Source organism: Podospora pseudoanserina, chromosome 5 (assembly GCF_035222485.1).
Source record: "Podospora pseudoanserina strain CBS 124.78 chromosome 5, whole genome shotgun sequence".
Taxonomy (NCBI): Eukaryota; Fungi; Ascomycota; class Sordariomycetes; order Sordariales; family Podosporaceae; genus Podospora; species Podospora pseudoanserina.
In genome coordinates this window covers 1,198,111-1,212,598 of record NC_085924.1, presented here as the reverse complement: position 1 = coordinate 1,212,598, position 14,488 = coordinate 1,198,111, and the positions used below count along the sequence as shown (strand labels likewise).

Sequence of the window (14,488 nt, the reverse complement as noted above, 5' to 3'; positions counted from 1 at the left end):
AGATTTTGGTCCTCATTTATGCTTTATCTTTAGTTTCACTCTCTTCTACACCCGGGGATGACTCCAAGATCTTGGCTTCCATTCTTAAAAACTATATGTTGTTTTGTCTTATGTCTTTAAAATCTGCAGCATGTGAGAATGATAGGATTCAAGTGCCGGCAACATTCTGGTTTTTTTTTTTTAGCTCTGAAATGGCCTGATTTCAGCACAGCTATCCAATACACTTACTTTCCAGGTTCTCAATATCAATCTTCTGTTTCCTTAAAAGATCAGACCCTTCACCTGAAATAGGTAACAAACAGCAGCTTTAAACTGGGTCTCCGGCTTTTTAGTTCCAGGAACTTCGTCCCACCTACGATTGGTCCGCTGACATGAACAAAAGAGACAAATTCGGCAGGCTATGTGATGTTATGACTGAGGTCCATCCCCGAATATCTTGTTGTAGCGAATGGGCAAACTCATTACTCCATACCATGGGAAAAAGGCGCGGTGCAACTTTAAGCCTCAATGGAAGCCACACCCGACAGCCCTGTAAAGCTTGGCGCCCCACTGGTCAGCTTTTGGGTCGGCTTGGCGTTCCAGGCTTCGACAAACTGCTTCTTTTGACATCAATATTCAACAGACCGCCAATTGAAAGGTGACAGCAATGCCTCGATTAAGCACCCAACCCTCCTTAATATGCCAGGAAGAATTACAAAGTCCCTTGATCTGCAAGCTGACACGCCAAAATCCTCGAGGTTATCTCACAAGCCCCCAAAAGCTCGGAATGCGCATGCCATCATCTCGGACTACGCTCACCTACATGGCCCTTGCTGTCGCGAATCCGCAAACAAAAATGCCGTCCAAACCAGCATTGCCCAGAACTGTGCCACTCGGCTCGGCAACTAAGGCACTAAGCATAATGTGGCTCATACCACTGTGAATAGCTCAGGAATAGCATCCAGGTTGATCAAGCATCGGGTCAAGTCGCCGGAAAGTTTCTACCCCTACCCCTACCCACCTCCCTGCGTCTTGGCTCTGGGAATCCGACGACACGCGGTGATCCGACGACACGCGGTCCGAGATGATTAAAGTCCGGTGGTTTCCCTCCGTCGTACACGACAGCACCCTTTCCCGGTGCTCGACATCGTCTATACGCCCTATGCAGACACCGAAATGGCGACTCGAACTCGATCATCAGACGCTAATCCATCCAAGACCAGTCCAACACACACACAGAGGATCCATGTACGGCCGTTGTTTGACGCGAGCACAAGTGGCGGTCATAACACCCACACACCCTCTATTCGGGTCCGTCCACTATTTGATCCGTCAGCTACTGCTTTTCCCAAGGCCAAATGGGCTGGGGGTCCTGAAAGAGATATCTCCAATGACCTTCAGATTCCTTTTCTACCACTTCACCCACCATTAGGGCCCACTTTTCTTGACACTGAAGCATGTCTTTGTCGACGCGAGCCGGATCCAGCCATATCAGAGAACAAGGCGGGGAGTCTTCTCTGGCGATGCTCGGGGAACCAAACGGTAGCTGATATCGACTTCACCACGGGAAAGTGGTTCAAGCCCATCAACAACGATGGAATAGATGCCCGCCAAGTCCTAGAACTACCAATGAACGATGGATCGAACCCCCCGCTGAGAGAACACCCCTTTCGATGGGATCACGAATCCTCGTCTTTGGTCCCTGGAACGGATGGCTTGGGTGTTTGGGACCAAGCCTGCACGGGAGAAAATCGAACCTCATTCTCGACATCATACTACCGTGCCGTAGAGCAGCGAGACAGAAACGAAGCTCCAGTGGACGCAGCCCCATGTTGGAGACCTGGCGCAGTACCCTTGAGGTTGCAGGATGTGGACGACTGGAAGACGAGAGGATGTCTTCCTGGCTTTCAGTGTCCGTTTCTCCGCTGGTATGGGATCGAGTTGCTAGCTCGCTAACTTCACTTCCAACAGGCCAAAACAATACCGTCAACTCATTGCCGCAGTTCTGTCCCCCATTTGCCGAATGCCAGATGGCTCGATTGGGTTACCACGCATGCGCTATCGATGGGACGAACATTGGGATGGGGCCATTCGAGCCGATCATCTGTCAAGCTGGGAATTACTGCCCTCCAGGTGGCAAGACTACCTTTAGCTGCCCAGCCGGCCATTATTGCCAGCCTGGAGCAGCGACACCCACCCCCTGTGCTGTTGGCAGTCTTTGCCCTGAGGGCTCCTCGTACGAACGGTACTTCATCCCTCTGGGGGTCTTGATTGCTCTCGACATTTTTATTATCATTGGAATCATCATCCTCCGGTTCCGCAGTCGTCTTTCATCGAGCGCCCAGGTTCATCACAGCAGCTTGTCGAAGAAGCCGGAGTCGACAGTCGTTGGATTAGCGAGGGCAGTAACCCGGCGCAAGTACAAAAGGATATCAGAGGAGGGTGAGAGGTCAGATGATATGGACCATGAGATGCGAGCTGTGGGCAGTCATCCACCCCTTGGTAGGGGAGATGTTTGGGCTGGCTTTCAAGAAGCCTTGACCATGCCTGTCCGGTCGTATCGAAATCCGGAGGGAATTATGAGCCCACAAGGAGAAGACCTGGAGAAGAGCCTTCCGCCCCAGATTAGGGCCTTCATCGACTCGATGCGCAAGGCAACTGATGCTTCTGATATTGGTCTATCATTCGGTTATTCTCAGCTTGCGTTTCAGCCAAAAGGAGCCAGTCGCCCAATTCTGCAGGATATCACTGGCTCCATCCGAAGCGGTACACTCACTGCGGTCATGGGTGGTTCTGGAGCAGGGAAATCAACATTTGTCAATGTCTTGATGGGCAAGATTGAGTACACTCACGGCAAGGTGGAGGTCAACGGAGTACCTGGGAAGCTGGCGCGGTACAAGAAGCTGATCGGCTATGTCCCCCAAGACGACATCGTTCTTCCCGACCTGACAGTGCGGGAGAACATTATGCACTCTGCACGGATACGCCTTCCTCGCACTTGGACTTCACAAGAAATTGAGAACCATGTTACCGCGGTCATCGACTGCCTCGAGCTCTCCCATGTCCGGGACTCTCTGGTTGGCAGTGTTGGAAAGCCTGTCATCAGCGGTGGTCAGCGGAAGCGTGTCAGCATTGGTATGGAACTTGCCGCAGCACCAATGGCGATATTTCTGGATGAGCCAACATCTGGTCTTGACGCCACGTCAGCAAGCTCCATAATGCGCACCCTCAAGGCTATTGCAAGACTTGGCATTTCTGTGATTGCCATCATCCATCAGCCAAGAATGGAGATCTTTGAAATGTTGGACGACTTGATTTTACTCGCCAATGGCCAGCAGCTCTACGAAGGGCCAGAGTCGGGTGTTCAGCCGTTCTTTGAGAAGTTTGGTTACATCTTTCCGAAACATGCCAACTATGGTGATGTGGTGACGGATATTATCACTGGGAATGGAAGGGCGTACAAGACGTCTGGGGATATCTCAAAGGATGCTTTGATTGCTAATTGGGTTGCGTGCCGGAAGGAGATTCAGAGTCCGGTGGTGCCCACGATGGAAGTGTCGCGGCCTGGTAGCCCTGAGAGTGGTTCGTCGACTGCGGGAGACGACGACAATGAGCGGAGGAATACTCGTGTCTCGGTGGTAAGACCTGTGTCACCTTTTACTGTCAACTTGGCCACTGCAAAGTCAAAGCTCCGTCAAAGCAGTGCTTCAGTTCTGGCTGTCGGGAATTTCAACGCAAGCAAGGCACCCCTTGGCCGACTCCTCAAGAAACGCGGAGCCTCACGGCTCAAGCAGTTCACCCTATGTCTATCCCGCGCGTTTCTTCAGCAATACCGCAACCTGTCCGTTTTTTGGTTTGAAGTTGGGCTTGCCGCCCTTGCTGGGTTTCTGTTGGGTCTGGCAGAGAATGCGAAGAATGGTGTGTTGTTCATGGGACTTTACCACCGGCCCTATGAGATTCTTTCGACTGCGTCAGACTTCAAGTCAGCCCCCGAGATGGCGTTGTTGACAGCCATTGCTATAGGTCTTGTCTCAGCCGCTCCGGGGGTGCGGGTGTTTTCCGAGGAGATGCTGTTGCACAGGAGAGAGGCGGAGGCGGGGCACTCGAGGCTGGCGTATTTCATGGCGAAGAGTGTTTCTGTTTTGCCGAGAATGACGATGGCGTGCATGCACTTTACAGTGCCGTTGTGGTTGTTGAGCACGCCTATCATGGGATGGGGATTGGGCTTTGCCGCGAATTTGTGGTATTTCTATTGCATTTTTGGACTGGCGAGTGTGATTAGTATGGTGGTCAAGAGGGAGGATGCACCGCTGTTTGCAACGATGATTGCGTTGATTGTGGGCATTTTGAGCGGAGCAGCGCCGCCGTTGAGCAGTGTGCGAAACTGGTGAGTCTTTTTCTCATTGAGGTGGTGTTGTGTTTCACATGCTGACTGAGGTGTTATAGGAAAATGGAGTGGTTGTGGAGGATGAGTCCGGGCGTGTGGCTGGCGGAGATTTATTTTGGGCAGCTTGTGTCACCATTGGGGTATCTCTACGACATTGAATCAGCGGCGTTCATGACAGGGTTTCGTCTAGATGGGCTGTGGCAGAATATGGGGATTTTGGTGGGTATTGGGACGATCTACAGGATTTTGGCGTTTGTCGGGCTTGTGTGGGGGACGAAAATGAGGATCTAGAGATGGGCAGTTGCCAGTTGCAATGTTTGCTGTCGTTAATACCCCTGTTTGGATTATGCTACAATCCATTGTTTCTTTAGACATTCGATTTTCCTGACCTGATCCCCACTCACCGACTCTCACAGGCTAGATGATATCACAACAGCTCGAGTCTCGGAAATCCTGCATTCGGCTATCGCGGTAAAAACAAAGGATGGCCACCTGATCTCGATCATCTACTCGGTTACCGAAGTCTGACAACACAGCCAATATCAGTCGACGAATAACACTCAACAATAAGCATTCCCTGCCTATACCGACGACTCGAAATCCGAGAGCTAGATATCTGGGGTATGGGGATTCTGGAGAGAGAATACGCCGTCTTACCAAAGCCACGCTACTGGTGGGTTGACCAATGGTATAAATGGGTCTCTTCGTATAGAGCTACACTATGCCAAACCCTCAGCGGGGAAATTGATGATCGACGGGACCTCATGCAGCCGGTCTGCAGGTAGCTTGTTTCTGGGCTGACATCTGTCGTGTTAACACATGCTGTGCCTACCGGAGAATATAGTCCTCGATATTGTTCTTTGGGGCTTCATTTGTCTGCTTCCTTGGCACGGAGAGACATGAGAGGTGGTACAGAACGCCTTTGATGCAGTGATAGGGCTGGTGAGTGGATAATATTTTTTCGATGACGGGCCGGGAGGGCGCAGGTTTAAAGCTATCAGGCCTGTTTGAAAAATTCGCGATTGGTTGATCTCCATGTTGATGTCACCGAAAATAACTAACCATCGAACCAAACCCAGATCGGACCCTTGACAACAGCACCCATGGTCTGACTAGGACTAGTCCGAAGGCATTACGAGAAACGAGCAGTTCACAACACACGATTGAAGCTCTGGGACCGAGTAGAGAGAAGGATGCACGTGGTCAGCTGAGGTGATGGGGAGAGGTTGTGTGACTAGCTCCACCAATGCCAAGCCAGAGATTGACGCACTGCCTCGTATTCCACGTTTTTTGTTCCCGGGTCGCATTCACTTTTGCTGGGAGGCTAACCGAAGAGGTGACATCGTGTTGAGCTGAACTATCGATTTGAGTGAGGGTGACATTTTTGCACAGGCGGTAGAGTGATGGGAGGCATTCTCAGTTTGGCATGCCGGGTGAGGGATATCATCGGGTTGGTCGGGTGGAAGTGGGATCGGTGATGGAAGTAGATGGAGTCACGTCACCCGATGGAGCGCGTTACTATCCAGAAAGAGGGTGAAACTAAAAGTATAAAGGGAGGTGTTGTCTCCCAACTTGAAGATACAAAAGCTTGATAGACCAGATCACAACATCTTTTGCAACGATTACAACATCTATCTCACTTGAGCATACACAAAATCATGAAGTATCTCACCCTTCTCCTCGCCGCCGTCGGGCTGGCCTCTACTACCGCAATCCCCGTCATCGAGGAACGCGACGTTCAGACTGTTTCTATCAAGTTCAAGGGTGGTCCGGCGGAGTATTCCTTGACCTTGCCTGCTGATGGTTCGGAGGTTTTCACCAGTATGTTCCTCTCTCCTCTCCACCAACACCTGTTCCCACTAACATGAAGATAGACAACGTCCTCTCCATCTCCATCATCGAATCATCTTACTACATCTCTGGCTTCTGCACTTTCTACACCGACGGCGAGAAGGCCCTGCAGCAGGGTATCTCCTCTGGAGGCCTGAACCAGCTGTTTGTCGGCCCGCCGCAGCCGATCAAGAGTGTGAGGTGCCAGGGCTTCTGCTTGCCTGTGTATGGAGACTGCTATCGCAATGGGCAGTATGTGGGACCTTGCTGCAATGGATTCTGTGCTGCGAATAAGTGCAGACCCTGGGTCAACCCTTATACTGGGAATTAGAGGCCGGGGTGATTTTGGGTGTGGAAGGGGTTGATGAATGATGATTTCATATAATGCGGATGCAATATTTGGAGGGGTTGTGGATTTCCTTTGAGGATACTATGGAACGGGTCATTAAGATGGGAATGGGCTTGGATATCACGAATATACGCTCATCAAGGATCAGGGGTTACGCTACCTAGTTTTACAAATGTGAGGAATTAATCTTCAACCACGAGGCAAAGCTTCTATGCTACCTTGCCTTCATCGACTCCAAACCATGCCAAATCCTACCTATCAGAAGCTCGAGATGTGTCAAAAATAAACTTTCAAGTTTCCCCATACCCTCCCAAGCGCATGTTATTCATCCGTACCGTTGAACATCAAGGAATAGGTGCCTACCTACCTTAGTTCACCACCCAAGCGGCAGACATAAAAAAAAAAGAATTTGGACTTGCAGTACTAGGTAGTCGCCATGCAGGTTCTGGCAACCTTACCTGATGTGAAAACTGCTGTTCCAATTCTCGCCAAACCCCGTGGCCAACGATAACTACCTAACATTTTACGTGAGTTCAAGACAACAGGTTCAACTCTATCCTTTCATGTACACCCAAGGCCAACTGAACTGAACAGCATAACACTAACAGGGGCAGTTCGCAGACTTCATGGCCACTATCCCTAGGCAATTAAGCCGCTGCGACTGCAATCCATGAGATATTGCACATGTATAACAAGGTATGGCCCCAACTGTTGGCATGAGCGGTGAACCCCTTACAGTCAATGGCAGTTGCGTATGTCTTGATGCGCCAATCGGACCCGTTAGGTATTTCAACCGAGCTGATAGCAAGCACCACAGAGGGCACCGAGGTAAACGGTGTGCTGAAGTTGATACGTGCCTGGGCCTGCTGCCATGGCCGGACGCCAGTGTCCCAGACCCCAGACTCCACCGCCGGAGGAGCTGGGTGTGTTGGAAAATTCGAAAGACTCGAGACTAGTGCCGAGAGCTACTCAACCTTTTTCGACAGAGTTTCCATCTCCGGTTGCCACTCTGCTTGTCCCCAGGCTACCCCTTCATCTTCACGTTCGCCTTCGCTTCCCAGTCCAGTACGAAGACCCCGACCCTCCCGACCATGCTCCCCACCCGGGCCCAAATCGCGCCCCAAAGCCGGATCCCAGGGCACTCCGCTTCCATCAATTTGAGCGTTGCCCCCACGCGCATCGCCCTCTCCCCCTCTACCATCACCTCCAGTACCTGACCCCCCTTCGCCGGTGTCGACACCACCCTCCCCCTCCTTGCTATCACCTCCCGTACCTGAACCGCCCTCTCCGGTCCCAACGCCCACACCCGTTCCTTCAGCTGCGGCCACCCCAACACCTGCCCCTGAGCCAACTCTGGTGCCTACACCAGCGCCAACTCCCATACCCGCCCCCAGTCCCGCTCCTACGCCCGTGCCTACACCGACTCCAGCTTCTTATTCCCGCCCCTATGCCCATGGCTGCGCCGATACCAACTCCCATGCCCGCTCCTCCCCCCGTGCCTGAGCCAACCCCGGCATCCATTCCAGTGCATACACCAGCCCCTATGCCTTTGCCTGAACCCACTCAGGTACCTACACCGGCGCCAAGGCCCGTACCTGAACCAAGTCCGGCTCCCATACCCTCCCCTACGCCTGTACCTGAGCCAACTCCGGCCCCAACACCTGAAGCTGCCCCCGAACCTGAACCTTTCCCCGATCTCTCCCCCGTTGCTTTGGCGACCGATCCACTGCCACTTGCACTTGCGCTTATGCTCGAGTCACTAGTGCTATAGACGTTGATGGTCACTTGAGGTCGGAAAAAGAGGCGCCTTGGCACGCCATAACCGCCAGGTTGTTCCTCCAGAATGGGGACCTGACTGGAGCTCGCCGGGACGTTGGCCCAGGGGTAGTTGCCTCCCAACAAGTCATCTTGAAGAAAGGACTCGAATACAGCGTCGGGTCCCATCAAAACGCAGTCGTCGGGCCATGTCAGCTCCACACTCTCCAGTGGCTTCATACCTCTTGAGCTTGCCGTCTCTGGCCGCTTGGGCAGCTGTGGTAAGAACTGTTGCCCTCCTGGAGGAGGCGGTTGTGGCGGTTGGGGCGGCTGGGGTGCGCGTAAGGAAGGAGCCGTTATTTCTGAAAACTTGAGAGAGTGCATATAGAGCGGCTAATTGTCCAACCAACTCGTGGGAAGTTTACTGTTTCCAACACTCTTGGGATCTTGAGAACCACACGATTGTTGCATATTCTTTTATCTCTTGCTGCTTCTCCGAGCGCAAGAGAACTATGCCAGAGTCACTATCGAAAGTACCTAAAGCCTTTAGTTGGACGGCGAGCTTGTCTGCCATCGCAACTGTCATGCCAAGGTAGACTTACCTGTCAACCGCGTACCTAGGTACCGTAGGTACTCAGAGGTAGGGACAGAAACCCACCCCAATGATCATGAAAATTGAGAAAGGAGCCTGAAGTCATGTGAAAGGCTGTTGGAACCTGAGTGCAATGGTACCATTTGGTCAGAGAAGACACTCAAGGCTCTCCACTCTCCATCCCCACAACGAATACTCCGTCAAACGCGAAAACAATACCCAATCTAATTGCCCGACCCCTCGCCTCTGCTTTGTGCCGTGCCCGACTTTTCCCTACCATCCAGGGCAGGCAGTCTCTGACCAGAACACAGCCAGGGAGACTTTGTGGTTCGAGTTGCAGGCAGATTGTAGCCTCGTGGGTTGGTGTAGGTAGTTCTCCGCGCATTGCCTAAGCTAGTCAATGTCCAACTGCGTCTCCGCCATAGGCGTTTCCTCCCTGAGCGTGATTGTCGCCACGGGCATCCCCGCTGCGCGCATCACCAGCACATGCCCCAGCTCCGTGTGCATCTCCCCAACTCTTCCACGACCACTTTGGTAGAAAAGAAGCATCAAGAACCAGCTTTCTGGATCTAACAACAACCGTCCACAAGTCTAGAACCAAAGCGCACAACCAACAAAACATCAGCAAAGATGCCTCGCTTCACCAAGATCACAGTGGTGTACAGCTACCGTCCCGGTATGTGATGCCTCATCACTGTCAGCCCTTCGGCTTATTTCTATGTCTTGCTGACCACCGCAATGTATGCAGTAAAGAAGAACTCCAAGGAGGGTGTGGGCGAGGGTGAATACGAAGACATGCCCGATGACAGCACTCTCAAAGAGATCAAAGCCAGGCTTGCAGCAGACGCGTAACCGGTGACCGGTGAGGTGACAGTCTGGTTTAAGGGCAAGGAGATCACCAACCTCAGCCAGACTCTCGCGTATGTCTTCCGCCACGGCAAGACGGGAAAGCCCGGGCCTCTCGAGTTTTGATACGACTCGAGCGTGGCAGTAGCCAACGACTGGTTCGCGATGGGGGCAACGGCCGTCGCCAAAAAAGGAGGAATAGGTTGAGGCAGGGGCCAGGGCGGTGGGATTGACGAGGAGGGCAACCTTTGGGGTGGAAAGGGGGTTTGGAGGTGATGCTAGGGGCCACCAAGCGATTGCCGGCCTCGCCTATGGCGGCAAGGCCAATATCAGCAAGGGTCTCCGCACAGGACAAACGGCTGAAGGTGGAAGTATTGCTGCGGGCACCGCTGTAGTGCTCAAGTAACCTCTGTGGATGGGAGTTCGGGGGATGCGAGCAAGATACAAACTCAAAGCCACATGCCTATTTGAACCTTGTCAAGAAGGTGAATGGGCATAGATAGATATATGATACAGGCATGGCAACAATGGGGCAGTGGGCTCCACATTGCCACTCAAATGCAAACGCTCTCATTAATCAAGTAACCCTCAGCCTGTACCCAGGAAATCGACTTCACCCACAAAGTATCATTACTCGCCTCCCAAGTGGCAAACAATAGATGATTATCATCATCCAACATCGCCAACCCAATCTGTTCCTTGCCCTTTGCATCCGGATATGAAAACACCAGCGGGGCACTATTCCCTTTCTTCTCCAGCTTCTCCCACCTGGTAGCTTGCCACTTTCGCCCTCCACCAAAATCACCAAAGGTTCTATGCTGCAGCTTTCTTTCTTGATCCAACGCAACGACGTGGATCTGCTCATCCTTGGTCCCGGCGCCGATAACCACTGCACTGGGGATACTGCTCCAGTTACCCCCGATAGACCTTGGCTCCGATTCGATGCCCTCCTCCCAGGTGAAGTGATACATGTTCGAGTTTGTCCCCACACCAAAAAAGTATATCACGCGACCCTCGTCGACGGAGACTGCCACCGGATCTCCCCGGAAATTGTGGCCCCATGGATTCCATGAGCTCCAGATATTGTTAGTGGTAGAAAAACGAGTGCTTCTTAGCTCGTCTGTCCCTTGGCCAAAGGTGAAGACGGTATATTCAGGGTCGTGCTTGCTGCAGATGACGGCAGGGCTTGTTCCGGAACTGGCGAGGACGGGAATACTCGTCTCGTCCCAGCCACCTATCTCCTTGGAAGTGTCCCAAGTGTTCTTGATAACGGTCGTCGAATTCTTCCCCAACATCCACATGTCGTATGTCGGTGCTGACGAGTTGTCCGTCAAGGGTGAATTGCAAATCGCGATAGAGCTTAGACCGAAACCTCCCAGGCTTTCCCACTCCGTCGTTCGATTGGCCTTTGTGAACCTGATCGTGTTGACATTGCCTGACATGGTGCTTGTGGCGAAGACATCCATGCGGCTCCCGTCTGTCGAGGCGATGACTGTTGGTGCCCCGATGAAGGGCATGAGTTCCATGCCGGGACCTTCGGCAAGAGTTACCCAGTCGGTGGTCCAAGTTGCGGGGGCATTACTTCCTTCAGGTTGAATTCCCCACGAGCGAAACCAAATGTTGCTGTCTCGGCCTCGGGAGAAGATGTGGAGAGAACCGTTGAAGACGGCAGCAGCCATTGTCCGTCGGAAGATTCTTGTGCTATCACTTTGGCAGGCGGATCCTGTTGTGTTTGAGGACGTTGAGGATGAGGGAGTATCATTTTTCTTGCTGAGCCCGAGTCCCAAGCCGAGACCAAGTGCTATTGCTATGGTTGCTAATAATAGGGCGACAGCACTCCCGAGAACGATCCATAATTTTCGTCTTGCTGACCCGGGACGTGGTGGTAGTGTCGTTGTTGGTTGCGATTGTGTTTGGCTTGCTGTGGCTGGCCGCGATGTCGGTTGTGAGCTTGGTGGTTGGTTGAAGTTGGCGCTGATGGCGATGTGCGATTTGACTTCGGGAAGAGCATCCTGATTGACAGCCTCTGGGATGGCGCCAAGAGGATAATGTGTTGGGACTTCCAAGTCGCTGAACTGTCTGACTTCGGGAAGACAGTCATCGTCCACGGGCATCATGCTGGAATGGCCCCATCGATGCGGTACTTTTGTCGTGTCATTTTCTGGGCTTAGTGGTGTGTTGTCTTGCACATGGGGTGTTTGCGGAGTTGGAGTTGGTAGACTTGTTGGTGTCCTTGGTGAACGAGCAAAAAGCATGGTGGCATTGGCGTTAGTTGGACATTACGGATCACTGTAAAGAGTGATGAGACGACGAAAATCGCGCTCATGGGGGGCAATGGAGAACTGAGATGCAGTCGGGATAAGGTTAACTGCAATGATTCGATCCCCTCAACATGGCAGAGATACCAGCGGCCTGGATTGACGGCCCAGGCCATGCAATGACCGTGCCACAGCAGAATCAATGCAGCTTCCGTTAGCGTGACCAGTGAGAGTGAGTGATTGTTCTGGTCACCGAAGGCGCTCTCACGCCTTGTCTCATAGTGCTGATGATCTGCCTCGGTGGCGATCGTTAAATTGCGGGTGGCTGTCAACTTAGGGAAGGGGGAGAGCCGCAGGGTCTTGTTCTGATAAAAGCCTTAAACCCAATGAAGTAAAATTGAGATGGAGGTCGCAAAGATACTGAAAAGAGACAGCTGCCGACCTACCGAGAAGATGGCAGCCATGAATCACGCCATGCCCAGTGATGTGCCCAGGCGACCACACCTGGCGCCCTAGACGAGCAAGCCACTAGTCTTCTGGCCCAGAGGCGCCCAGTGACATTGTGCCGCGATCCCCGAATTCTGCGACACATCATTCGGCTTACATCTTACCAAGGCGACGCTGAGTCAGACGCACTTTGGCGGCCGCATTCGGGAATTTGCTTATTCGATCATCAATCAAATTTGCACATGTTCATGCGGCGTTTCTCCTTGCGTCTCTCATAGTTCTCCCACATGAGAGTTAATTCCAATGACGACATGCATCAATCTTAGGTTTCGTGGTGTAGTTGGTTATCACGTCAGTCTAACACACTGAAGGTCTCCAGTTCGAGCCTGGACGAAATCATTACCTTACCGTTTTGCCTCTCCAAGCCCAGAGGGGCTACACATCGTTTTTGTTCTACTGTCTGTCCTCTTTTTTTGTTTTTTGTTTTATACTTATCTTTGAACAAAAAATGCATTTGACATTGATCAGGAGGAGCCTGCCTCACAACTACACTGGCTACCCCCTCACGCCAGTCTTGTCAGGCGTCCTCCAACAGTATGGATTCACCGGCCAACACGCGGTCAGCCCATCTGCCTGCCATTTTCACCCATATCCCGTCGCATTGTGATACAGCATGGTGGAAGTTCACCTCCATCAAGGTTTCTTCTCCCTGTGGGCAACCCGGCCATAACTGTCTCAAGGTCGCTTTGTAAACTTTCCGCAACTGCGTTGCTTCGTACTCCATTTTATGGATGAAGTACAGACTGTTTTTGCCTTCACTGTCGAGGTAGTCCGGATCATGGCGCCTTTCTGCCGCGGCCGCAGCCTGCTCAAGTGTCTCATCGGCATACGTGTCCCGTTGCGGCTCCTCCTCTCGAACAGGCTCATCAAGAAATCTGGGAACCTTGGTCGTCATCCAGAGAGGCATGGCCGAGACGCATTCCCAATCCAAAACGGCTGTGATTTCCCCTTCCTCGCTTACCAAGATGTTTTTAAGGTGGAGATCGTGGTGGTAAAGAACTGCTGTCTCTGGCTCGTCCAGGTTGGGAGGGAACACTTTGGGAATAAGAGAGAGCAATTTCTGCGCCACCGTAATAACCTCTTCAGCATCTTCTTTGTCGTCTTCGTCTTCGGAGCTGTCGATGATTGCTTTCTGGTCAAGCATGACGATGTTCAACTCTGCGGTGAGCCAGTCGCGGCTGGAGTGAAAGGGACCCCTTGGGATATCGTACTGAAATCGATCACCCATAAAGAACTCATGGGACACAAGCAGACCGGGAGCAACCTTTCCCAGGCCTTCGATCTCTTTCCCCTTCTCAAACTCCCGGAGTTCCAGCGTTCCTATTCCACGGAGCATGGCCTCTGGTTTCCCAAAGCCCGAAAGCTCAGCTTGGAATTTCGCGAGTTGTTTTGTGAAGGCGACTTTCTGCTCCATCGACATGGTCCGCCACCGTTTATGTGCTGGTGTGCCCTCTATAAACTCCATCAAGATCCACTCAAATCCGATTTTATTATCGTTACTGTCGTCAAAGCCCAGTGCCTCGGGAACCGGAATCATGGTGTTTTCGCGCACCCACCGCAGTGTGGCCACTTCGGCACGCGTTTTGAGGCCGGGATACACAGGCAGCGTGACCTTCATGATGACACGGCGTTGGGCGTATTCAACAATGTAGAGTTTGTTAAAGAGACCAGAGGTGTGGAAAAACACGGTGCAGGGGTCTTCCGGAGGGATGCACAGGTGCTCCCGACACACAACTTCGATGGCGGGAATGGAAGGGTCTCGCGTCCATTGTGGCACGAGGTCGAAGGGTGTCTCTTTCCATTCGGACCTATCCTGAAGTCGTCGCGGCATATTTGCTCGAATTCGAGTGTTCGTCCGTGTGATGATTTGGCAAATGGTTTGTTCTTGGTGGTGTTTGTTTGCTTGATCACGTGGCATAGGGCAAAGGACTGTGGATCGTCCTATTGGCTGGACAAGGCAAGGGAGAGGAAGCACAGGGTGGGGG

At 52.4% G+C, this 14,488-nt stretch overlaps 5 protein-coding genes and 1 non-coding gene across 6 annotated transcripts; 2 read left to right on the top strand and 4 right to left on the bottom strand.

Annotated features, from left to right (window-relative positions):
• Positions 1-601: 601 nt before the first annotated feature.
• Positions 602-4,894, top strand: QC764_512820 (uncharacterized protein; the record flags this gene model as incomplete). Its single annotated transcript, XM_062948499.1, has 2 exons — positions 602-4,366; positions 4,783-4,894. The coding sequence occupies exons 1-2, from the start codon at positions 1,653-1,655 to the stop codon at positions 4,892-4,894; spliced, it is 2,826 nt and encodes a 941-aa protein (XP_062798757.1). The 5' UTR covers positions 602-1,652.
• Positions 4,895-6,024: 1,130 nt separating this feature from the next.
• Positions 6,025-6,799, top strand: QC764_512830 (uncharacterized protein; the record flags this gene model as incomplete). Its single annotated transcript, XM_062948500.1, has 2 exons — positions 6,025-6,187; positions 6,241-6,799. The coding sequence occupies 2 exons, from the start codon at positions 6,025-6,027 to the stop codon at positions 6,525-6,527; spliced, it is 450 nt and encodes a 149-aa protein (XP_062798756.1). The 3' UTR covers positions 6,528-6,799.
• A 770-nt stretch (positions 6,800-7,569) lies between these two features.
• QC764_512835 (uncharacterized protein) lies at positions 7,570-8,684 on the bottom strand (the record flags this gene model as incomplete). Its single annotated transcript, XM_062948501.1, has 2 exons — positions 7,570-7,863; positions 8,175-8,684. 2 exons carry the CDS (start codon positions 8,682-8,684, stop codon positions 7,570-7,572), a joined length of 804 nt encoding a protein of 267 aa, XP_062798755.1.
• Positions 8,685-10,292: 1,608 nt separating this feature from the next.
• QC764_512840 (uncharacterized protein) lies at positions 10,293-11,993 on the bottom strand (the record flags this gene model as incomplete). The annotated part of the gene is made up of 1 exon (XM_062948502.1): positions 10,293-11,993. One exon carries the CDS (start codon positions 11,991-11,993, stop codon positions 10,293-10,295), a length of 1,701 nt encoding a protein of 566 aa, XP_062798754.1.
• Positions 11,994-12,768: 775 nt separating this feature from the next.
• QC764_0076390 lies at positions 12,769-12,842 on the bottom strand. The gene has a single exon. It is a non-coding gene; the product is annotated as a tRNA-Val (tRNA).
• Positions 12,843-13,020: 178 nt separating this feature from the next.
• Positions 13,021-14,334, bottom strand: QC764_512850 (uncharacterized protein; the record flags this gene model as incomplete). The annotated part of the gene is made up of 1 exon (XM_062948503.1): positions 13,021-14,334. The coding sequence occupies one exon, from the start codon at positions 14,332-14,334 to the stop codon at positions 13,021-13,023; it is 1,314 nt and encodes a 437-aa protein (XP_062798753.1).
• Between the last annotated feature and the right edge of the window lie 154 nt (positions 14,335-14,488).